Source organism: Paramormyrops kingsleyae, chromosome 17 (assembly GCF_048594095.1).
Source record: "Paramormyrops kingsleyae isolate MSU_618 chromosome 17, PKINGS_0.4, whole genome shotgun sequence".
NCBI lineage: Eukaryota > Metazoa > Chordata > Actinopteri > Osteoglossiformes > Mormyridae > Paramormyrops > Paramormyrops kingsleyae.
This window is the reverse complement of record NC_132813.1, coordinates 7,054,486-7,079,698: the sequence shown is the minus strand read 5'-3', so window position 1 is coordinate 7,079,698 and position 25,213 is coordinate 7,054,486. Positions and strand designations below refer to the sequence as shown.

The 25,213-nt window shown below is 49.0% G+C and overlaps 1 protein-coding gene across 3 annotated transcripts in view; it reads left to right on the top strand.

Moving 5' to 3' along the window:
- Positions 1-2,712: 2,712 nt before the first annotated feature.
- The window catches only part of nlk2 (nemo-like kinase, type 2), a 46,067-nt gene continuing 23,566 nt past the window's right edge, over positions 2,713-25,213 (top strand). For all 3 annotated transcript variants that reach the window (XM_072700989.1, XM_072700988.1, XM_023836325.2), the window contains exons 1-3: positions 2,713-4,553; positions 21,817-21,946; positions 22,763-22,818. In XM_072700989.1, the coding sequence (XP_072557090.1) occupies positions 4,054-4,553; positions 21,817-21,946; positions 22,763-22,818 (686 nt within the window). In that variant the 5' untranslated portion in view covers positions 2,713-4,053. The remainder of the gene's footprint in view (positions 4,554-21,816; positions 21,947-22,762; positions 22,819-25,213) is intronic.

The window sequence follows — 25,213 nt, the reverse complement described above, 5'->3', positions numbered from 1 at the left end:
CAATTTATGCAGAAGAAATGCCTGCCGTTGCCGGATCTCTTTTTTTTTTATTATTGCGTCAGTTGCATTGCACTCAACATCCAGTGTGCAGTAATCTGTGATGATCTTGAAAAGCTGTGGAACAGATGGACCTGCTGCACTATATTTAGACGATGCTATAATCGCTCCTTTGATAGGGGAGGTTTAAATACTTTGCTGAACAGTGGCAAAGGCTATGAATTTTGCAAACAGCGTTAGGGATTTCATATGCCCAGCTGGCAATATCTATTATTTAATGGCTCTCCGATAAGTTGTAGATATTTGTATTAACAATCATAAGATACAGAGATGCTGGGGAATATGAAAGGATAACTTTGGGAAGAAGGTGTTCAAAGTTGGAGGAGTTTGGGCATGAAATAATAATTGATACTTTATTGATCCCCGTGGGGAAATCGTCTTTACAGGGAGCTGGGGGCCTTGCTCAAGGACCCACGGATGTGTTGAGGCTGGGTTTGAACCGGCAACCTTCTAATTATAGGCACACACGCTGCCTCCAATTATGTTTTCAAAAACTCTACATTATTTACAAGGTTTATATCCTGAGTTTACATATTTTTTTGTTTGTTTTTATTTCTAAGCAGGAATATATGTCTGTGATGATTTATTTACACACACCTGGATGTTTATTTCAAGTTAATTGCCATGTCTAGAATACAACAGCACCACGCCATATGGAATCTGGCACTGCTCACAGTTTGGTCATATAACATCAATTATATTCATTATAAAATGAATAAAAAGATTGTATTTCATAATATATAACAACCTTCATGTTTTGTGGGTAGCTCTGGTTGTGTGCTGGGCTGTGTGACTTGCATCATGCTGTGATATGAAAGTTTACCTCTCCAGAAAAAGTGGATAAATGTGATATGTGATGTGATGCTCTGGTTCGTGGGGGGGGGAGGCTGCTCTACAGTATGACAACAGGTAACTCCTAGTGGACATTTTTTGCTGTTTTGATTTATTAACATGCCAGCCAAGCAATTTCAGCAATCTTGGTCTTGCATGATTTTTGTTTCACTGCTTCTTAATTCCCCAGTCCCCCAGCTGTCGAGGGGACCGGGGTGACACCCAAGCCACAAAGTCTGGGAATCTGGTTACATTTAGTCATGGTCAAATGTGGAGCATGGCTACATTTTCCAGGAAAACTAGGCTTATAGTTATGAAGGACAAAATTTTTATTTCCAGCTTGAGCTGGGGATTAATTATTCCTTCTTAATTAGTGCCAATATTTAATTAGAAACATCATTTATTTAGGCTGAAGATTTCTGGTGCAGTGGCCCGCCTTACAGGCCTGAAATAGATTCAGACTGTGATGCCCTTATTCTGCGAAACATTTCTCCTGGCAATACACCTGAATCTGCTATTTCTGTGAATTAGTGTGCATGTGAAGTGGGGTCAGGATGGAAGAGCTGCTTTCAACATAAATAAACCGCTTTCCCTGAACAAATATGCCAGGGCACTTTGCTTAAGTTGATATGTGTAACTCACAGTTTAGTCATTGGTTTCTTCTGCGCTAATTTTCTATAAAGCTGGGAACCAGAAAGGACAAAATGCACTACAATGTCCACATGCTAAAATTAGACAGGTAATGTTAAAATATAACGACAATTTAAAATATTGTCATTATCATCATAGGTTTTCCTGGTGAGGTCACGGCAATTTAAATTTCTATTTTCACCGCTAAATCACCGTTTTACTTACCAATAGTCACCAGGTGATTGAGACAAATAATGAATGCCCAACGTCCTCTAAACATGAAAAGATTAAAGTAAATGTATTATTAATAATACTTTATATTCTAGGGATCTGTGGTCTAGAAATAAACCTTTATTTTAATAAGTATAATACAGTATTACATAAAGTGATAGTGAAAGCACGATTGTCGATTGGTGATTGGTGGATGAGATTTAATTCTTGCCCAGTAATATTCCTCGTATTTTCAACCTTGGGCGGGTTGTGACTCTAGTCAGGCACCATTTCTAATCGTTTATAGATACTCGCTAGTGGAAACACCAGGGGGCGTAAATAGACACATAGAGATTCATCTCAATTGACTTAAAATCTTGTAAGGGGCGGGTCCACTGATCTTTTATTATCAGACCAGGCAGATGACATTATCCGACACTTGTCGATTTTCTTTATGGTTACTCTAATAAAAAGTGTCAGCGCAACTATTTTAATCTCATGGCACGTTCCCGCATTTATTTTAAAATATCCAGATATGTTCTTGCGCGTAATGGCAAAAAACGTTTTAAACCACAAAATACCTACCGCTGATTAACAGGAGCAATCTATATGGCTGAATTGCTAATTACCGCGTTGTAAAATCGTCCGGTTCTGCGACCAATAAATACAGGTAATGGTTTTCACTTTCCGTACCATCGTAACCGACAGGATCATTATTCTTCGGCGGTCATTGATTGGTTTGCGTGTCTCCTAGAGTCGTTGAGTGCAACTGGGCCCTTCGTTCGCCATTTGGGATCAGCATCTGCATTCATTTGCAATACAATTTAGAGCCCGTCCAAACCATAATGGCGGCAGTTTTAAGTGTCATAAACCTTACGTCTACAAGTAAGTCCCTCGTCCCTGTCTGGCTTGCGGTGATTGGCCCCTCCGCCTCAAACGTGTCAAAGTTCCCTCCTCTGACTGGTCCAAGCTCTGTCAATCACGCCAGGGACGGCCCGGTACCCGAGAAGCTGGGGTTGCGCGTGCCCCTTCCTAGGTCCTGGCAGCACCATCCGGCCGAGGGGTGTCGTCAGTCCACCCGCTTGTTTTCGATCACGGAGAAGCCGGTGCGGGTGTTTTATTTTTGTTTCCATCTTAATTTTCTTAATTTCGCACTTATGTCGGCGGTGTGTATGGTGACAAAGCGGCGAGCGAGCTAACGAGCGACCATCCCCTCCCCAGACCCGATGGAAAAAAATAAGTTGACCGATCGATCCTGGGGAAGAAGAGTTCGTTTTCCGCGCTCCGGGAGGAAGGATAGCGAGTGCTGGTCAAAATGATCCGGATTTCTGCAAGCAGACAGCTGCGGGGATTGTGACATTTTTTACAGGTGGCCTGAGAGCCGGCGTTCATCGGTAAAACGGCGACCGCGACGCGCGCAGACATCCTCCCCATCTTTCACGCGTTTGTGTTTTGGCCAGGCATCGTTTCTGCACCGTCCGGGCACCGTACGCTTTGAGCTTTTTGTCACACGCCAGGCGATTTTTTTGTCTCCATCGTTTGCTGGCTTTTTGACCCTTAAAAATAATTTTTAAAAAAAACAACAACAATATTTCAGCTGTCTCGACGGCAGCGATTCACCCTCGGCAACTTCTGCAAAACTGCGCGCGGCACCGACGGCGGGCGGGCAGCGGCAGCGCGGGGTTTGACAAGAAGGCAAACATGGGGAAATGTAAAAGATGAGCGTCTGATCGTCCGGATCCGGGCTCTCGTTTTCACTGCAGAAGCCAGAGAAACCAGACGAGTTTCGCCGGCGGAGAGGGGGGAGGTCCGCTGCTTTCCAACATGAAGGAGGTCTAGGGCCGTGGAGTATTTATTTATTGAGGGGGGAGCCGGGTGTGTTTTCTGTCGCATCTATATTTCCCCATTTTTTTTATTTTACTTTTTTTTTTAATAGGCTGGGGATATTATGCATTTATACAGTCTTGATTGCGGCGGCGGCATTTAATGCATAAATATTGTCCCCGTAAAAATAAGGTAAAGGTAGGAAGTAGGTCAGATGGTTGAAATGATGGGGCTGGCGCATCAGCGGGAGTGAGGGCATCTCACACAATGATGACAGTTGCCACGTTTGTTTGATTTTATATTTTGGCATGCATTTAGTTTTTAATTATTATTATTATTATTATTATTATTATTGTGTGCCAGGCCTTTTGTAGCCAAATGACCGTTCGACAGCCACCTGCCTAGGTCCCGTCTCCCTCGCCACTCTCCATCTTTCTTTCTTCGCTTGTAAAATCTCTGAGGGGGATACATTTTACTCCTCACCCTCGCTTTGTCGGGTGGATGGCCCTGTGCGGGACCACGGCTAGCAACGCCGCCAAGATGATGGCCGCGTATAACGGGGGCGCCTCGGCCGTGGCGGCGCACCATCCGCACCACCACCACCAGCTGCCGCATCTCCCGCCGCCCCATCTCCACCACCACCACCATCACCCGGGCCAGCATCATCTGCAGCAGCAGCATCCCCCAGGCTCGGCGGCCGCTGTGCACCCGGTCCAGCAGCACGCCTCCACGGCCGCCGCGGCTGCAGCGGCCGCCGCCGCCGCGGCCGTCATGCTGAACCCGAGCCAGCAGCAGCCCTACTTCCCGTCGCCAGCTCCCGGACAGGCCCCTGGACCGGCGGCGGCTGCAGCTCCGGCCCAGGTCCAAGCCGCGGCGGCCGCGGCCGTCAAAGCTCACCATCACCACCACCACCAGCACCAGCACTCGCACCACTTGCAGCAGCAGCAGCTGGACGTGGAGCCCGACAGGCCGATCGGATACGGAGCTTTCGGCGTCGTATGGTAAGTGCTGCCCGTATGCATGAGCCGCTCCGTGGCCGCAGTTTTATTTCCCATGTCGAACGTTTATCATCTAACCCTCCCGTTAATTGTAAAACACCGAAAGACGAGCCATGCTGGGTTTGATTTAAACATCGCATGAGATTTGTGAAATTCTAGTTTTCTTTTTAATAGCTTGTGTTTTAAATTTGCTGGGCTTCGGCTGGAGTGCAGAGATGAATGGTGGGGTCGATTTAGGGTGACGGGTGGATGTGCGCTTTGAAAATGTAGGGAAAGGGATTTCGGGGGGCACAAAGATGCAGCTTGAATGAGGAGCAGACGAGCACCCCTTTAGATCTCCTAAAAATGTGTAAAATGAAAGTGATCGGTCCCGGCCCGGTGTTGCGCCTTGTCCTCCTTATACCCGAGACTTATCTCCTCTCTGCACTTGCTTGATCATTTATAAGGATCTTTTAAGTGCTCTTTACTGCACTGGTAACATCTGCGCGTACAGCCTCTGCGTGCATTTCGGCGCATCGCAGTTTTAAAAGAAGTTGGGGGGGGGGGGGGGGGGGTGTTCAGATAGGCGCAGTGGAGCCGCGTTAATGTGTCCGTCGGTAGTTAATTTTTCCCTGAATTGTAGGGTCTTGATAACGGCCACCCTGCGTCGTATCTCGGGTGTCTGTTTGTTTAGGTAAATATTTGCTTTCGGAGCCTGTGCCGTGCCGTTTAGGATCCTGTTGCGTTTAGATGGGGGTGTGTGGCGTTTCAGGAGCACCGGCTTCGGCTGCTCTGGGTAATAAACTTTGCCTTACCCCCCCGGAAAGACTTCAACCAGGTGCTCTGAAGTCTGCCATGCTGTTTGGGACCCCGGTTTCCTGTTATCTGCCACAGGTTTGGCTTTACATATCAGGCTCTGGTGTCTTTATTTTATAACTCGAAAAATTCAAGTTTCTTTGCCGTATTTCTGTATTTTGGGCCATCTCTGGTCACCACTGCCCTGCCCCCCTAGGTAACAGTTGTGAACAGGGGCCACAATCACTTCTGGCATGGGGGGCAATTTGTTTCCTCGGCACCCGTCATCCCGGAGCGGCTTGCAGTGTTGCAGGAGCGCAGCAGCTTCATCTCTGAAAATAAAACAATCGTGTTGCAGGTATGAAAAGATCTGCCAACATGCTGGGAAGTGTTACCTCCCTTGGGGAGGGGGGGGCTGTGTTTGGGCATCGTTCAGTTTCTTGTAAGGCCAGACACGCAAGCATGTGTCAGGACCGTTACCTCGCTGACTGAGAAATGTGGTGCGATTCATGGTATTTGTGGATTGATTTGGCACACAGGATGTGTAAGTTTAACCACAAACCACTCCGCCACTTTATGGGAAAAGATTACTTTATTCGCGCGTTTAACTTACCCCAGTGATACTGGAGTAGCTGTCAGCAGAATTCCAGCCATTAGGTGATGAATTTTTTGAGTGCGTGGAAGCTCTCGTTCAGTCGTTCAGTTTCGTTTAGGCCCGATCAGTGGGTTTTCCATCATACATTATATATCAACACAGCTAGAAGCATGTTGTGGGGGAATCGCTCTAGCTGCTCATTCCAGCACCCAGCTCTCACATCTTCGGCCTTAAACTCAGGCTTTGTATGCCCGGTCCTGTATCTCGCCTTCTAATTAAACAAGCATGCTTCTCCAGTCTGCCGGTCGTAAGAACGGCCTGCTTTCGAGGAGTGATTCGGGGGGAGGGGGGCTGTCAGTTTGCGCATCAGTGTACCAACCCCTACCACGGCCCATAATCCCAAGCTGACATTTTCCCCTGAATGGCTTCCTGTCTCCCATCGTTGTCTCTTAATCTGTGTCGCTGGCTGCCTGCATATTAATAGCCTCAATGAAAGGAGATGAGCTGGACGAGAGGATCCCCCCCCAGCCAGCCAGCCAACACCTGATTTCACTTCACATCCCGCTTGACCCGTGAGCCTTGGAGAAAACGGCTAACTCAAAGGGAGATGTTTACGTCAGGCTAAGCGGCCGCGTCTGGCTCGCCCGCGTCTCTGACATCTGACCTTTGAAGCTTGCCGCTGAGGCCCATGATTCTGCGTGTGCGGTTCGTGATACCTAAACACCAGTTAAAATTCAGCTATCCTCATACAACATGAAAAACCCACCAATGTCAATAAAATGGTTTTCATAGGTTGTAAGCGATAAATCCGTCGTCATGCGAGGAATCTGAAAATCGTATGCCATGGTTTCTTTAATAAAGTGCCGTGGAGATATGAATAGTGACTCGGGATATTAGAAGTTTCGTCTTGTCAGTCATCCGTATGTCCGCTCGTGACATTTTTTTTTTTCCTTTTCTCCTCCTCAATCTATATGTTCCCTGTTAATAAACTTTGGTTTCAGCTGTGATCCGTGTACGAGTGGGAAGGAAGCACCCCGAACGCAGCCCCTGTGCTCTCCCCGGGGGCCGTGCCTCCCCCTCAGGCCTGTTGCTGGGTGGGTGGGCTTTCAGGCAGAGTTAATCAACATTCACCGACTCGTGTCCGTTTCTTGGGTGGCTGCTGCCGTGACGGAGATGCCAGCGAATGAGTCAAACATGCGGTTTGTGGAAGGAGGCCGTGGGACAGTCCTCCGCTTGGCTTTCGTGTCGTTGAGCGGGACTCAGTCTCGTTTCATGGGGTTTTCCTTTCTCAACGACAAGTACGGTGTAGTGTTTGGGTTTCTCTTTCGCTGTTTGGAGTGTAAACGGCTGCTTCTCATTGGCTGTCTGAGTCCCTCTGGTGTATTTGAAGCCTCCGTCCCATCTCCCGTGTCGTCGCGCTGAAATCTACAACAGATATGAGTTGCGGGGAAAATGATTAATGGGCTGACGAAGCATTACCACGCTGACGAGGGTAACCCCCCCCCCCCACAGGTGTCAGGAGCAGGCTGTCCGTATTGACCTGCCCCCACCTCCCGTGACGGTGATGAAGAGGTTTTAATAATAGTGTTGGTGGCAAAACAGACTGCTGGCGTACTGACAGCCCCCCCCCCCCCGCTAGAGGTGGGCATGCTGGACGTCCGAGAAAGTCTCATTCATTTTAATATTTATTTAATTAAATCTTTAACAGCAACAGTGGGTTTTTTTTTTTGATGGATGTAACACATGCTGATGTTGTGTGTTGATAGTGAGATAATGGCTATTAGGTAGAAACATGGTGAAACTGATTACTAACTGTACCTTATGCAAACAAACACTCACGGGTGACTAATATATGTGTTTGTCTTCGTCTACATATATTATGAATGATAAACCGATCCATTAAACCATTTTCTGACAGAAAATTGTAAATCCTTTGCCAATTAGATCTTGCTAATAACATTTCCAGGAAATAGGGGAAAAAAATAGTTTTTGCTAGCAATATTTGTTAGGTTTGACTTTGGGAATTTCATAAGGATGCAGGGAAGTTGGGGAGAGGAAAAAAGTTATAAAGGTTTCTAAAAAAGGCAGGTGCTGTTAGATACTGTAAAGTTTGACTCTGCTGTTTAATGCTTCACCTTTGTCTTTTAAAGTTGTGGATTAGTTAGGAAGCGTTTGGATTTTATCACGTTTTCCCCTCCGTGAACCAAACTGACAGACCCAACCGGTGCACCTCGGGAATGCAAATGAGATGAGAGTTCAAACCCTTCTGAAAAAATCTAAAATATTCTCACCTCCTAGAGAAACTGGGACTGTCTGAAAGGATCGTTGTTACCAGCTGCCTTTGTCGTCTTTAACTGGCTCTGCGAGTCACAAGACATTCCAAGGGATGAGGGTGTATCCTTGTGTCTTCATGGGCTAATGAAAATATCACTGTACTCTCCAGGGCATAGAGACTGATACAGAGTGGCCCAGCGTCTTAAAAGCGCAGTGCCAATCGGGCGTCCCATTGGCCGGGCACTAAATGCAGCTGGATTCTACTTTTTGCACTTCTGCCTGTTCGGTAGTCCTGCCCGCGCAGTGACGAGACTCCGGAACTTTCAGCCGCGGAGCCGACTCGCGGGATGAGATTTGACATTTTAGTCGGGATGTCGTTAAGGAGAGGGATCCGTAATTGAGTTTTCTGAAACGCAGTGTCTTCGGAAACGGGTCACAAATGCAGCAGGGCAGTGAGATCCCTCGCGGGCTCTAAAGCCATGTGATTGGGTGAGTTTGGTGATGGTGTAGTGTAATGAAGTACGTGACAGTATGTGACAGTTTGCCAGGGGAAATACCAAGGTTCTCTCCTACCCTTATCTGTCTCTGTATCTGTCTAAATCTCTCTCTCTCTCTATCTGCTTGCATGGACTGGGTCACCCGTCATGACATCATTGCTGGGAAACCTGGCATCGCACTTCAGCAGAGCCTTAAATCACAGCCCGATTAATAAACACTGGACAGGCCCCTGCATTCATCTGCGGCCCCCGGGGGTCTCGCTTAATCGGAGGCACCTTGGTGTGTTTCCACTGCGCCCCTGCAGCCACTGCCTCCCGCAGTCTCAGGCTGCCTTTAAGCTTTTTGCCCATATCTGCCTTTTTGTGCCTCGTGCAGGTTCGCGCTGCTGAAAATGGCCAGTGAGTGTCCCGGTCTGTGTGTAATTGTGTGTGTCTGTCTGTGTGTCCTGGTTGTGGCTGTTCTTGGGTCATAATCGCTTTTCAGGAAGACTGTATGGCTGCCATTCTGGAACAGTGCTGAAGTGCGCTTAATCCAGCTGCCGTTTTACACGCCAGCCCTGGTACATCCCCCCCCCCAGGGAGGGTCCGAGACCAGCAGCTCATCGCCAGCTGACACACTCCAGCACCACATCCTCGCCCTGTCTCTCTCTCCTCCTCCTGTCCCCCTGTCATGTGACAGTGGATCTCCCAATGCCCGGTGCCACTGCTGTCACGATAACTTGTTGCTAAGTTGATGCTTTGATCCAAAGTGGCTTATAGTTTTACTCCTTCCCAAAGCTGGATATTTTGCTGGTGCTCTTCCAGAACTTTGTGGATTAAGCAGCAGAAACCATGGAGGTTACAAGCTTGTGGCCTCGAAAGACGTGATCACTCTCCACCCCCCCCCCCCCATGAAGATAGAGTCGTGGTGCCCTGCTATGGCACATCTGTGTGTACTGGGGTTGCTTCGTTGGACCTGAGGGCATCCAGCTGAAAGGGATGTGGTCCCTTGGGAGGGAGCTGACTGGCACAGTGTGAAGCACATCCCTGTTGCCTCACCCATGGCAGCTGGTAATGCCAAGCTTTGGAAGGGGAACCAGGGAACCAGGAAGCTAACAGGAGCCAGCAGCTGCGATTGGAAACACTTGGGGTATAAACAAGTTTTATTGTCAAGCTTGAACTCCCCCCCGATGGTGTTAGCTCCATGGCAACGGTGCAACCTGGTTGCTATGTTCTAATGCTGGATTTTTACCATGTCATACTTAATTCTACCTTGGGACGGAGCAGAATTTGCAGTGGAATCTCGGACATCAATTCCGTGCCTTTTTCGTTTTGAGCCGAATACTTCTTGTATGCAGCTGTTTGCTTTATCTGTAGCTTAGAGGTTGCCGTTCAGTTTTACTTTATAAATCGGTATTCAAAAAAGTTAAACCGTTGAGTCAAAATTACCCTAAAGTGGAACTTATTTCACAGTCTGTTGAATACATTAAGTATTATGTAGAGTGTAATTGCGCTCTGATTAATCATTTAGAATAATTCCAAATTACAAACTACACAGGCGTAATTGACCCCATGTCAAACACAGACAGCGTGTCTCTGTTTAGGGCCATTGATGGTCTGTCACTCAAAGCTCCTCCTGAAGTTAATTGCACTATTGAGATTTTGAATGTTGCCAGATCCAAATAGCTCCCCATTCTGTTCCTCGCCACCTGGCTTTCTCACCCCATTCCCACCCCCGCCGTCCAGACGGCGACATCAGCGTCCTGTCCCAGGGATTATTAAGCCTTTGGGTTTATTTATTTTGTGTGCAAGTGGGTGGGGGGGGGGGGGGGGGGTAGTTATTGTGGCGACTCCGGGGCTCTTGGTACATCCTGCGCCGAAAGTTGGCATCAAGAAGAGCGACGGCAGTCGAAGGCAGGTTTTAAGAGGCCTGCGTTTGGCAGAATCTGAGGCTGCGGAACGGCCCACCTCACCTTATGGAGCGCGGGACAAGCCGGCTGCTCGGTGCAGCTGTTTTCCCTTTTCTCTGTAAACCCCCCCCCCCTCCCATCTTTCCTTTGGACTCGGTGTGACCCGACTCCCTCTGGATAATCTGCTTGGAGGAGCCGCGGGAACGGTAGCTGGCTGGAATGGCAGCCGCTTGTTGACGACAGGTGTCTAACCGGTCCTCCGCTCGCGTGGCGTGGTGCCTCCGTGGGTGGAGAATGCGGGATTATGCATGTATTCGTACGTCAGTGATCTCGGAGAAATTTGGGTGGGTGTACAAGCGGCACCAGCTGAACTGGATGCCGGACTCTGACTCTTTTTATCATTGTGTAACCTCAGAGGCCCACAGTCATTATTCAGAGCTTCATTTTATTATTAGGTTTGAATTCAACGGTTTGATTTCTGGACGACTCTTTAACCCGCTTCATTTGACTAATCCTCTTTCAGTCTGTGAGACCTGTTGGATGAAGCTAAATCTATCTTTTGGGGTGGTATGCTTTCAGTTTTGATGGGAGAGGTAATGGATTTGCTGGTGGCCGAGGTTTCGTTCGGTAGCAGTTTTTCCATTTCAAAATGCTTCCTTCTCAGATACATTTTTTTTGTTGGGGATTTTTGATAAATGTTTGACATTCAACAGGACCCCCTGTTCTTTGAAATGGACAGGGCATCATTTTCAGATTTTATCGTCTGAGGGTTTTTTTTTTTTTTTTCCTTCCTGAAAATTAACATAAATCACTCTGGAAATACTTTTATGATGAGCTTTCTTGTTTCGATGAAAAGAACACATTTGACCAAATGAAACTGGGTTGACTGGGTTGACTGGGTTGACTGGGTTGACAGTCACCAGCAGCAGTCACCTCTTCTTAGAGTTATAATTAAAAAAAAAAAAAAAAAAATTCTAAATTCTTGACCCGCTTCCCATCACACAAAACTGGGACCTGGGCATATTGATGTCCAGGTAGCAGGCAGTATTGAGGATATTTTCAGATGGGGGGGGGGGGGCAGTTTGGCCACCTGGGAATGGACTGTTGAACATGGAGACACATCCACCTCTGCTGCGGCTGGCCGGAGACGGGGGGCAGGCTGCGGCTGGGGGCCCCTACAGCCCGGCATGCGCAGGGTTAAGCAGCTCGCACTGCGGCGCTCTGCGTGGGAGAGCACGGGGGGGGGGGGGGGGGGGGGGGGGGCACTGCAGCTGATTAGAGCATCCTGAGGAAATGTGGAAGATGGCCGATAAAGCCATCGATTAGGAGACTCCGGGGAGAGCAGAGGCTGCGGCTCCAGCGTCTTAATTACACCCCTCAGCCCCCCCTCCCTCCTCAACAATCAACACCACGCAGCCTCCTCCTTCCTTTTCCTGTTTGCTGCGCTGTTTATTGCTCTGTGGAGCTGACTGCCCCTTCTGTCAGAAGCCAGGGTGGGGGAGGGGGGTGGGGGGGTTTGCAGTGCAAGAGCACAGTCTTTTCCCCCACTGTCCCCGGCTCCAGTGAGAATGGCTCCTGGAACAGTGGGATCCATTTGTCTGACATCCCCTTCAATAAACAGTAGTGCCTCAGCCCAGGAGATTGAGAAAAGTCTCATTGTTTTTGTATTTTGTGTGTGTGTGTGTGTGTGTGTGTGTGTGTGTGTGTGTGTGTGTGTGTGTGTGTCAGAGAGACTGACTGCAGATGCATGCATGCATGTGCACAGATACCTGTCGAACTGTCAACACGCATGCTCATACATGTGCTGGCACCATGTGATGCTGCGAGGTGACTTTGTTTTGTTTTTTTTTTTTGTCACATCCCCCCCGCCCCCCACTCAAACCGAGGACACATTTTGTGCAAGCATTCGAAGGCAATGTTGTTTCCCTCCCTTCATAATTGATGACTGTTACCATGCCGACGAAGTGGAGCGAAATGCATTTCTGTGTGGGGGGTTTTCCCACTCCACAGATTTCCTGGCGATACGTGGTCTGAACCCCACGTCTGATTCCGCTCCTCAGGGCCCAGAGACGCACAGAATTCCCGCTCTCGCAACTCCACTCCAAACCTTCACTTTATACCCTAGTACTTTTTCCACATGCCTGGCTTAGATTTTTCATTGTACTTTTTCAGTTCAAACTGTTATTGAAGAACACAGGCCATTATTTTTTTATAGCTCAATACATGCATAATTTGCCATGCCGTCTGGGAGAAATTCCCAAAATGCTGGATTTCCTCTGCCCGTGTACGCAAACCCCCTCCGGTGAGTTCTGCTTTTCCCGTTTTGTCCGCCCCGGTCTGGGAGCGGTTCTGGTTTCTACAAGCAGGCGGCTGACTTTCAGGACTGCTGCCGATGCCGTTCCAGCACTCATCTGGTTTAATCTCCAATGTGGGTCTCTCTGCATCTCATTGGGTCGTGACCTAGATGATTGCTCATTATGAATTACACCCAAAATTAATAAAAAGGCATCCTCTTTTTTTTTATTATTTAAAATCAATGTTTTATTTAATGTTCCTGGCACCTATGAATTATGCTGCTTGTTTTAAACTACCTTCAGTTGTCTCAGGGGATATTCATTTCTGAATTGGAGTTTCCTCATGGTTTTTTTCGTGTAGCATAAGACGGTGTATCTGACAGTCCCCATTGAGAGCGGTTGAACGGTAGTTATTGTTTGTGGTGTTGTGGAGTCAGTGTTTGTGTTCGCTGCCTGAAGTTTGAGGTGGGCGTTAATACTTATGCTGGTTTTTGAGGTGCGATGCAGAAGCTTTCGGGTCGGGATGGGGTGTGGCTGCCTACGCTAGTCCCGCATACCCATATCTCCGCAGGACACCCGCCCCCCTGCCTGCGGGCCCCCACAGCCACCCTGTCGCTGTGACGGCGAGATAACTGCAGCCCCCGACCAGTGCTCTGCAGAGAGGCGCGTATACGCCCGCGGTATTACAGCCATGTGAAACAGGAAGTGAATGGCGGGGCAGGAAGTGGGCTCCTCGCGCCGCCGTTCTCGTTAAAAGTCAGCGGGGCTGCCTTCCAGTGGTTTCTCTTTCTGTTTTCCTCTTCAGTCCCTCCCCAAGGGGGAAGGGGGGCATGCTGCTTGGTCACTGCCAAACCTATCAAATGTTATGGATTCTGTTGCTTTTTTTTGTCTGTATTGTCCTGTGTGCTGGTTCTCAGTGCCCCCCCCCCCCCCCCCATGTCTCCTGTCCACCTCCATGCCCCCCAAGACCTATTGTAATTATCAAACTTATTAGGCTGCCATATGTTTGCCTCGCTGATCCTATTGAGAAGGCTTTCCTTCAGGTACTGGTGGGTGGGGTTGGAGTGTGTTCTTCTGATAATGACTGGTGCTGGTGTCTATCCAATTATCTCCCCACCTCCCAGCAAGGCTTGCCCTTTGCTGAACCCTTGGCAGGGACTGTGAAACTAGCAGCATTGCAGGTCCTGCCTGGGAGAGCATAGTACAGGGGGTATGATGCTTGGGGCTTGTGGGGACCCCGACCCCCAAAGCAGTGTGCACGTTGTCGGTGTTCATAGGCTGCCTCTCTGCACATCACCCATGGATCTTGAGCAGAATCTACATCTCCGCTCTCTCTGTCTCACATGGCGAATGGGCTTTTTGTCTCTCCTCCGCTGTGATGCTTTCTCTCCAGGGCTCTGTACGAACACGTCGTGTTTTACTCTGACACGCTGAGGGGGAAATGGGGGAATATTTGATTTTAGTAAGAGGTAGTGTTCGAGTGGGCGAGAGACAGCGGCGCTCTCATCTTCATTTTTGCTAACTTCTACTGTATTCTGTCTCTGTGCCGGCGAGCAGAGCCGAGCGTGGAGTACAGGCACAGCCGGTAATTCATGTTATCTGGCACCATCTCCTGCCGGAGGTTTTGAGCGCCGTGCGTTAGTGTGACTCGCTTGCACCGCGTCTTTCCTGGTACCCAGTACCGCTACTGGTGGACAGATGATTACATTCCGGTCAATACCAGATTGTCTGTCTGATATTACCAACACTAGGTAACCTTCAAGCTCCACAGATCTGTCGCGAAAATTGGTGTCAGTGACGATACTTCTTAAGATCCTGTGAATGTGTCCAGTGAGACATCAGCAAAGTTCTTCCAACTTGGGAGGCTGTAGCAAGCTTGAAAGTGGTGAATGTCTGATTGTCCAGTGCAATCATCTCCGTTATTTTAGCAATTATGTCTTCTGCCCTGGTTCTGCTACCTTTGGACACATCAGATCCTGACTTTTAATGAACATCTGCTGATACCAATCTGCTATCTGATTCTCTAGGTCCCACTGCCTTGTGGGGGCAACCAGACGGCCCCTCATTCTGGCGCAGACTAGGCTTGGGTGGTATTACTGTTATATGGTATACAGTATTTAGGGTATGGCACAGTGTTTTGGAATCTTGACCCAGGCAAAATTTTATTGCCAAGATTTCGAATTTCCAGAATGGCATTGCTTTTAGAAACTTCGTCAAAATTCTGTAAGTTATCGTTCAAGCTTACTGTGGAGTGACGTTACCCAAGGTGCAAGAGGGGATGAGTGGACAGAGAAAGCGCTTTGATGTAAGATGATTAAGCTATTAGCAGGTCTGTGCTGGTAACCCCTCCAGATTAATTAGTCCCCATATGTGAGCTACCAGCCCCCAGGCGGCTAACGCTAATGCCATGCTATCGGCATCGCCTGCTGGGGCTCCTTGAGGTGTTGCTAATGACACCAGTTGTTGAGGAAGGTGGTTCTCCATCCTAGCCTCAATCCTTCGTTCCATTCGAATCAACACCCAGCATATATATGTTTTTATCCATTGCTGATCTGCTTATCCTGTTTCTTATGATTTGAGCTCTGTGGTGGCAGCGGAGGAGGTTGACCTGTTGTTCCTCTGCTCTGTCACCTTGTCACCATTTGACAGCTGATCTGGAGTCACTGTAAACAGAGGATGACTGTCACGGACTTCTGTACCCCCAGCTGTGTCGGAGTGACCGCCTTTTGATGCAGCAGTATCGTACACGAGTCGATTAGGATTCCGGAATGAAATTATGCTTTAATGATTTGTGAGCACATTTCGTAACTCCTGTTAAGGGCTCGGGTTCAACAGGGGTTTCGTAATCGAAATGAGTATATGTGTACATGGTGTTGGTGTGGGAGGTGAGCCTCGATCCCTGGGCTCCCCAGCTTCATGCCTCAGTCTGGCCTCCGAGATCCAGCCCGCTGCTGCCTATTCGAATCTCCAGCCTTGAGCCAGACGCTTTACGTAGGATCGCACCTTTTTTGCCCACAACACCGATGAGCCCGTCCGCGTTTACTGAGACAGAATCGCGGCCGCGCGCTTGCGGGCGTCACGTTTGGGGCAGCTTGGACCTCAAGGTCTCAAATATCACTCTTTCGTTTTCAGTGAACAGACCTCCCCACCCCCCGCAGGTTACCTTAGAATCGCTGTACACCGTTAGGTGTTGCGTTGGTGCTCTGTAGGGATATCGGTTTGGTTTGTGAGCCTGCCTTTCTGCGGAGTCCTCAGCTATGTCATATTTCCAGCCATAGGGCAGAATGCAACGTCTCCTCACGGTAACCCCCACAACCCCAAAAGCAGTAATATTTACAATGCAGAGAGCAGCCACTCTGCTCTGCCCACATGCATGAATTCCCCTCACCGGCACCTCCTGTGATGTCTGCCAGTCAGCCATCCGAGTTGACACAGGGACTTAGGATTATAAAGCCTGTGTGCAGCCAGGCCTCCTGAAATGGCCTCCCTTCTTGGTAACCAAAAACCATCGTTTCTCATCTGCTGAGCCTACTATCCCATCATAAGAATCAGCCCGTTCTTGTTTTGTGTATTTCTGTGCATTTTTAAAAAACGCCTTGTTTCTAGTTTCCGGATCCATGTTGCCGCGGTTTTGACAGACTTATCAGGAGCGCGTCGTCAGCGTGGGGCTGTTAATTACCCGGCAGGGCAGAGGGGGAAGAAAAGCCGGCTTTATTTTCTCTGTAAATAGCTCAGGTGCCCTTTAAGACGAGGTCGTGCTGAGAGCGGCGTTATCTAATCTGCAGGCGCGACTTTTCCTCAGGACACCATTCCTGCATTTGGGGCTGGCCAGAACGCGCTCTGTTGTTCCATCAAATTGCCTGTTTCTGGATATTTGAGCAGGAGACTTCCTGATGAGATAAAAACCAACATTTCCAGACCCCCACCCCCAAGCAAGCTCCCAGCTCTTGTCTCGCATGGTCTGCACACAACACTGTTTAGGCATCCCGTTAGATTCGTGCTTCTGGCCTGCCGTTGCACATTAATCGCTTAATTGATCCACGGGTTTATACATTTTTATCCATTCATGTGGGTTTTTTGGGAGGATTATGGAACCAGAGTACGATGACTGAAGCTGCAGTGACTGGCACATATATGTATATAATTATTCTTCCCCTCTCTCTCCCCCTCAACCCCCCCATGCCCTGGGCACGTTAGAATCATCCCGCTTCCGCGTCTGTTATACTTTTAATTTGTGAATAAGTAGGCCGTTGACCCAAATCCGCTGAGCGCTTCAAAACCGCCCAGTGCAGCGACCAGGACACATTGCTAAGCTCCCCCGCGGCACTTGCGTCCCTCCGCCGGTCGGCAGGGACACTCTGCAACCCGTCTGTGTCACCACGGTTCGGGGACGTCCATCGTTACCTGTCGTCCGGGTGCCAGTCACTGCGGGCTGCTGTACGACAGCATGGGGGCTTCAGCTTTGCATTAAACCTGTCCTCCATTCATTATGCAGACATATGCTAATTCCCGCCGATTCGTCTAACGAGCCCGAGCTGCAGCTTTAAACAGAATCATAACTGCTGATGAGGCCGCCGTACGGTCCGCGATTGTGTGGCTCCTCGCTCTCGAGCAGTCGTCCTGCGAAACAACTCTCAAGCCCGTTACGGTACCGGAGCGCGACCTGCAGAATTAACAGGGTCAGGGGGAGTGGCCTAGTGGGGCCGCCGCACTCAGCTCGTCCGCACGGGGGCCCTTTGGGGATGATTGTGCTGCCTGGGTGAGAGGCCCCTTCAAAGCGTCCAGAGGATTTCCTGCTATGCTCTTTGATGTCTCTGTGCAAGTATTTGAAAAATGCAGCGAGCAAGTGAGCGAGAGAGAGAGCTGTGCGTTCAGGCCCCAGGGCCGTCGGGCACGTGACTGCTGGGAGGGGATGGGGGTACGGTTGAGGGTGGACTGTTGATCAGGAAGATAGACGGCAGTACCCTGAACTTGATTGAGTCTCGGTTTGGCTGCCTACTCTGTGCTAACGGTTGCACTGGTGCTGTTATCTTTGTAGGTCCTGGGTTTGTGTGTTTTTGGTTCATTTTTGCCCATACTTATTCTTGCAATAGCCTGATTTGTCGATGAGACCTTCGAATGATTAAAATGTAAGCAACCTGATGCTATCGCTTTCCTTTCCTGATAAGTCACTTATAGCAAGAACCCTCCTACATTGGCAGTGCTGCTGCCAACATAGCATTTAAAAACTGTAGATGTGGGCAAACCTGCAGTGCATTGTGGGATAACGCATAGCCGCACGCTTTGTTTTCCATCCAATGAGTTGTTTGGGGGTGGTTGGGGGGGTTCCTCCACCCGGACATATGCTGAGTGAGGGTCGTGTGAGCTTTAGATGATGAGATTTGCCATCTGTTTGCTCCAGAGGGTCAAAACGTTCAGAATGTGACAAAATGAAATGACACGTGGATCGCTATGATCCATGCCTGGCCTAAGCCTCTCAGCAGCTTGCGTGATAGATTGGGCTGAAGGGAAATGTGAGCATGGGAGGTCAGCAGAGGCTCTGGAGGTCTGCTTTTCAAGGTGCCGTCTCTGCTTTACCATGGATGTGGGACAACATGTGTCTTGGGGGTCTGAAATGCCATCGGTCTCTCCTACCTTTCTTGCCCCCTATCAGTGGTCTCCTACCCTCATGGCTCCCTTGCTCACAGTTGAAGACTCAAAATCTCAAGAAGTATCTGGGTTGAAGTAACTTTTGGTACCTCTGGTCAGTCCAGATGTTAACCTTGAGTAACTCTTACTCCCAAACTCATTAATCGACTCTGCTCCTGCCGTTGAGCAGTCCAGCTTGAAGTGCCAGTTCTCAGTGCTTGCAAGTGATCTTGCCTTAAGGCAGGGGTCTCAAACTCCAGTCCTGGAGGGCCGGAGCCCTACACAGTTTTTGGTTCACCCTCATTTAACACACCTGATTCAACTCCTTGTGCTAATTACCACACAGCTCTTGAGCTGAATCATTTGTGGTGGAACAGGGAAAGAACTAAGCTACACAGGGCTCCGGCCCTCCAGGACTGGAGTTTGAGACCCCTGTCTTAAGGGGAAATTTTGAAAAGGGATAAGGGAATTTGGCATGCACGAGGGTCACAGGTAATCTCGGATTGGCTGCTACCAGCTGTTCGCGTGATACCTGCTTAACCTATTCCGTAATCACAAATGCAAGCAGATCACCTGGGTCTGCAGTCTGTGCCGTAGAGGATCATGTGGACCCATCCAGCCGTTTTGCAAATTAAACATGTGCAGATGCCAGGAGCCCCCCCCCCCCCTTTTTCTGTCAGTGCATCGGCAAGTTGAAGAGCGCCGTCTCCCGTGTCAGCCTGTTCATTGGGCCCCGGCCCGTTCATGGCACCAGTGCATTGGCTGCCGGACCTTGTTAAGGGAAGAGTGTGCGCGGTAGCGTGAAATTGCTGTGCCTCTGCTTCCCTCATTAGCCTTGCAGGCTAAAAAGATACCTATTAATAATAAACAAAGAGCAGCTAGCCTCCATTTTCCTTAAACAAGTCCTTGATGCATATCGCTACCCCCATTTAATCCGGCCAGTGGAAGTGGGGCCTGTTGCTGGCGTTCTGGCCCGGTCCGTCTCAATCTGGCTTCTGCACTAAAAATAAAAGTATCGACATCCCAGATGCGCCACTGCTGCCCCGCTCAGGATGGTCCGGTGAGTCTTGATCCATGCGGGAATATTAACAGTGGGGACAGCATTAATGTTCATAGTCACCGGGGCAGTCCTTGGCAAGACCAGGCTGTCAGTCAAGCTCTCTAGGAACACGGCTTGGCTATTAGGGCGGAGACCATGCTGTACCGCAAAGACTCTGCAAGAGATACAAAATTACATGCAAGTCCCTTCCTTTTCCGAATAGCTTCTTTAAAGCGTATGCCAGAAATGGTTATCCATCCTGCATCTTTCTTTGGCCGAAACTGACTCTCGCCATGATTTCTTGACGTTGTCAGGAACGGTTACCAAGATCCAGCTGTGGTGACAAAAAACACTGAACAAAACACTGGCGGATTTTCATGGATGTTTTGTGCGACTGGTTTAATTTCTGGTTTGTTTCTAGTCTTGTAAGACTGTTTCAAGAAAATGTTTTCTGTGTTGGTTGTTCTGTGTTGTCAGGCTAGTTTAATGAAATGGTTTCCTTACTGATTTATCCCAAAAAGCCTAGCTAGTCTGGCATGGTTAGGGCTCTCACTTTATCGGGGTGGGGGGGGGGGGGGGGAGCTCTCTCTTGCTCTTTCTATTTGTATTTATTTTTTTTTCGATGTGGGCGTCTGCAAAGCTATTGCTACAGTGCATTTATGAATCAGGCTATAATCTTCCCTGGGAACGCTGATTTCTGTGGCCACCTTCTAGGGTAATGTGAGCTTAATGCACACTTGAATGCATTTTCCATGGTCAGACAGCACTGAGGAAACACAGAAGTGATGACAAAGAAGAAGGATTAATTCTTGCACTGGCCTTCGCCTTGTCTGCAGCCCCCTTTTAAAACTTTGGTATGGCCTTGGTTCTCAGTTCTGGACATCCTTCAGAGGATAGACGTTTTAAAATTGAGCACCAGGGAGCACTCTTGGAAGATGCCCTCTTCCCTTGCATGCAGTCGAGGTGGGTGTGGCCACCATGGCAGAAGTGTCCAGAACCTGATGAGTCATGAAGCTTTTCTACAAGGGTCCCTGTAAGGAGATTGGATGGTACTAGTGGGAGGCAGGCACCGGGCTGGCTTTTAGCCACACTCCTGTTTATAAGATGTCCTCTGTTGTCTCCTATCGGCCCTGAGGTGACAGGAGCATCCCAAGGTTGTGGTGGTGGGCTGTGCTACAGAGCAAGCTCAGATCACCAAGTAAGGTCCCCTTTTCTGCCTCCCTGTTTCCTACTTGCACAGTAGAACAGCTGGAAGTGGAAATCGCCAACAACAGTTCTCTCTCAACCAATCATCACCAGTCTTTTTGGTGGCTTGCTTTTCTTATTCCAGTAGGGCTACCACCATGTGTTGCTCTCATGCCATTTGACCAGTCTGGTGCTGAGTTTTTGGTGGGCTTTTCTCCCTGTGGGAGGAGTAGTGACCGCGTGTGACCATAGCATGTCTCGTGAAAGGTCTTCCCTTCTTGTCCACCCATTCCATCCTCCTCTTCCTGTGATTTTCTCATTTTCCTTGGTGTCACGATGTTTAGTCCAGCTTGTGAATCACATGGCTCAGCCTCTCCTCGAGGCAGCCTTAATCATTCATTGTTCCGCCCCAGATCCACAACACCCTGATGTGCCCAACTCATCCTTTGTTCTGTTTCTCTCCCCGGCTCGGCACTGACCCAGAGTGTTCCTTTCGCACGCCCTGTTCTGTAGCTGGTGGCCAGACTTGGGTTTTAATTGTCTACTGCAGTCTCCCTGCCCTCCTGAAAGCCTGACTTGGCTCGCCTCGGCCCAGATCCCACCCTGCAGTGTCCTTCTCCTTTTGGTTCATATTTAATGCACTGCGTCAGGGTCTCAAGTGCAGTGAAATGTGTTCTACATCTTGTCTTGTCGAGTATACATACAACTTCACTATCCCCTGAACTGGGCCTTGAGGAACACCTGAGTCATGTGGGTAGAATCGGTCACTGAACACCACCAATAGATTGCACTTTGTTTGTGGGGTCAGGTGGGTTTGTACATTAGTACAGATATAACATCCTGCTAAGAGCTGTTCTGCTCAGATAGCATGGAAAGGGCAGTTACTGTGAAGCTCGCTTGCAATTTATTAGATTTGACGGAACTGTAGACCCAAAAAGTAATGTTGTGTCTGATCAATGTAAGTCAGGCTGGCACAATATATTTTTAGCTTGTTGGCACCAGTGGTGTGATTTCAAGGTTTGCTGCATGCCTTCATCCCTGAACCATATGGTCGCTTCCATTCACTTCCTACACCCCCCCCCACCCCCCAGGTCAGTGACAGACCCCAGAGATGGGAAGCGCGTCGCCCTCAAAAAGATGCCCAACGTCTTCCAGAACCTTGTCTCCTGCAAGAGGGTCTTCCGTGAGCTGAAGATGCTCTGCTTCTTCAAGCACGACAACGTGAGTGTCTTTGTAAAGGAAGGGGGGGTTGTGTCCTGCTGCTGCCAGGGGGGCGGCCTTAGCTACTGTGCTCCTAGGCCCAATTCCAGGAAGGTAATGAAATGTTAACATTCAACTTTTTCCAAAACTCTTTAGAGAACATGACACAACCTTCATGCCTTATGACCACGTAGATTTTTTTTTCTTTCAGTTCACTCATTTATAGATTTTTTTGGCACCTTTAATGATTTTTGGCTTGCTTCATCCACTCTCTCCCCATTCCTTTCTTTTGCCCCCCATCTCAACTTTGGCAATTATTGACCTTTGACCCCAGCCCTTGGAGCCACCGTTTTTGAATCTTCCCTGAGGCTGACCTCCTGTGTGACCCACCGGTCGTGGCCCACAAGCTGTTCCCGAATTGCATTCCGAGGGAACGCTCTTGTGTGAACGGCCCGACCTTTAGGGGTTAAAGGTGATGCGGCTTTCTCCGCACCGCTCCAGTGGGAGGCTGATTACCCTTGCGGTTTCAGCTCCCCCTTTGCAACCCCCCCCCCCCCACTGTGTTTACACTGTGACGATGGAGTGGAGAATCCTCTTGTCAACGCTGATACTGTCGGGTTGGATACAGAGGGGGCCACGTTACTCAGTTTCTGCAAGTCGTATCCAGTTGTATTGTAGCGAAGTGGCCTCCATCTTCCTATGTCTCCTGCTGTCATATGACCTATGAGTTGGCATCTCGGACTGCCAGTCCGGCCCAGCGTGACGAGATGCTATGTGACAACCACCACCGTCCGCCCGCCCGTCGCTGATGGCCCTGGCCTTGTCTCTTCTCTGCAGGTCCTCTCGGCGCTGGATATCCTGCAGCCCCCCCACATCGACTACTTTGAGGAGATGTATCCTGACTTGGCATTCGGGTATCGACCCGGGAGGCCCATCAGCCCAGCCTCATCCGCAAATAGATGGGGGCGGAGAAATGGGAGGGAGTAACTGGGGTCGGTCGTGTTTGCTGTCATCCTTACTGCTGTTGCCGTTAGTGATGTCGGCCATCACTACGGTGACCGATCGGGCTGGTGTGTTTCACCGAATGGCCACTGCTTTGACTTTTTTTGCCAATGCCCCCTTTCCTCATTCCTGCTAGGGTAGCTGAAGCCGCTGTACCTTCTGCCCCTCCCTTATATCCTATTTATTTTATCTGAGCGCCCAGGAGCGTAGCGACGCCCAGAGAGACTCCGCGGCCGACCTGGGTCTGTCGCCCCCGCCGTTCACAGGGTCATTAGGAAAGCATGCAGCGTCTGTCCTCCGAGGTACAGCCTTGGGCCTTGAGTCATCTGACCGGCATCACCCCTTATTCAGCCCACATCTGATGGGGGGGGGGCGGTATATAGGCTGACAAGAATTAATCCAAGAAGTCACAGGTAAAATGCGTCCTTAGGGAGCGCCATTGTGTACATTCCAGCTGTTAAATGAGCTGTGGCCCCAGCAGTCTATCCCAAACACCTCCCCACAGTACTCTCTCCTCCGCCTCCTTGTTACTTCCTCACCAGGAGCTCTGCACACTCTTCCTCTCTTGTTCAGAGGGAATTGCTGGAACGGTAAGGGCCCAGCATCGTTCCACGCTCTCTCTCACAGCCGGGTGTAGTGTTTGGTGTAGCGTGCAATGCTGGCTGGCTGCTGTGGCCGGCCATCAGTGAATTCTGTAGCTGTCTGACAGATGGTACAAGACGGAGGCAAAGAGACGTCGTATCGTCGAGGTCTTGGTTGGCTCATTCTGTGTGTTTAATTATTGTTTTTTTTGGGGGGGTCTGTAATTGGAACATAATTCAGCTGGCCAGTCACTGACAGGGCTGACCGCCCTATGGTCTCCCCTCCCCCCAAGCCTCTTCAGGGGCGTCAGGGGCCAATGTACCAGGCCTGACGGCCGACTGGGGTCTGTTTGGCTCTCAAGAAATGCGATTCAGGCATGAAGAGTTATCATTCACCTGAAACAGGTTAGGCCAGGGCTGTGTTGTTAAAAATTACAAAAGGGATCAGGTTAGGTCGACCTCGTGTGTGATTCTGACATTTCTGAAAGTAGAGGTTTGGTTTTTCCCCCTTTTAAAAGGGGGAAAAAAATACTTTTTTTTATTTTATATATATATATATATATATATATATATTTATATATATAAATGTTGACATTATCAATCTTTGTTTTGACAATGTTGCCAGCACACAGATGTATATAATTAATGTACCTAGTATTTAATTTACATTGGATTAATTGACTCAGCATATAATAAAAGTTTATTCAGGAGTCTTTCTTTTGGGGTTAGGGTGTGGAAAAATGACCAGTCTGCCCTTTCACCTCAGAGCCCAGTCAAAGCCAGTTCTCCCTCCCCAGGCCTGTTACTCTCCCAAATTTGCACACGGTCTCCTGGATCATGTTAAATCGCAGCCACGCTGCAGATTAAAACGTACAGGAGACACTCTAGCCGTGGATGAATTAAATTAAGCACTCCCCCATTTCTCAGATACCTCTGAGCGCTTTGATAAGCAGCCTGTATGCATCTTAGCTCAACACATTTAAGATCTTCAAACACAAATGTAAGTTGCTGGATCCCAGCCAGACAGTTTCTTGTGAGTTGTGGATGGTGTTTCTCATAGGGAGTGAACACTTTCTATATTAGTCGGAAATTTTTATGCCCGGTTTTAATTTTCGACATAATTTCTTTTTAACCTCCAGTTTATTATTATCAGTTTATTTTTGTCTGGAATTCCCATGCTTTATTAAAACGTTCGGTTTTGAAGTCTGATAGCGCATTAGACACTGACGTGCCCCCAGTGGCATTTCTGTAGCAGAGAAGTTTCAGCAGTGCAGTACAGGGTGGGGTGGGCGGCTGCCTTTATGAAAATTCCCAGAATGCTTTGCTAATGGAGAAAAGTATTTCTCCTTAGGTGGTTGGGGCGGTGGGGGTCAGTCTTATAACTGGCACCCTGGCAACAGTGATGTGTAGCCAGTAGACAGTTTCTGAGGGGGGCAAAACACTTTGTTTGTCAGTGCAATTTCTGGTACATGTGACATCCCCCCCCCCCCCTCCCTTTTTTTTTCTACAAGTGCCAATTTATGAATACCGTCTCCTCCCTGCAAAGCGCTGATTCCTGATATGTGCAAACGGTAAGAAAAAACCTTTAGGCATTAATTACAAAGGAATTGGCTGTATACTACAGGAATGGTTAATGTTTGTGTGACTTTGGGCCCCTCCCCCAGGACCTGCACATGTGTACCCTTTGGAAAAACAATGTAAGCCT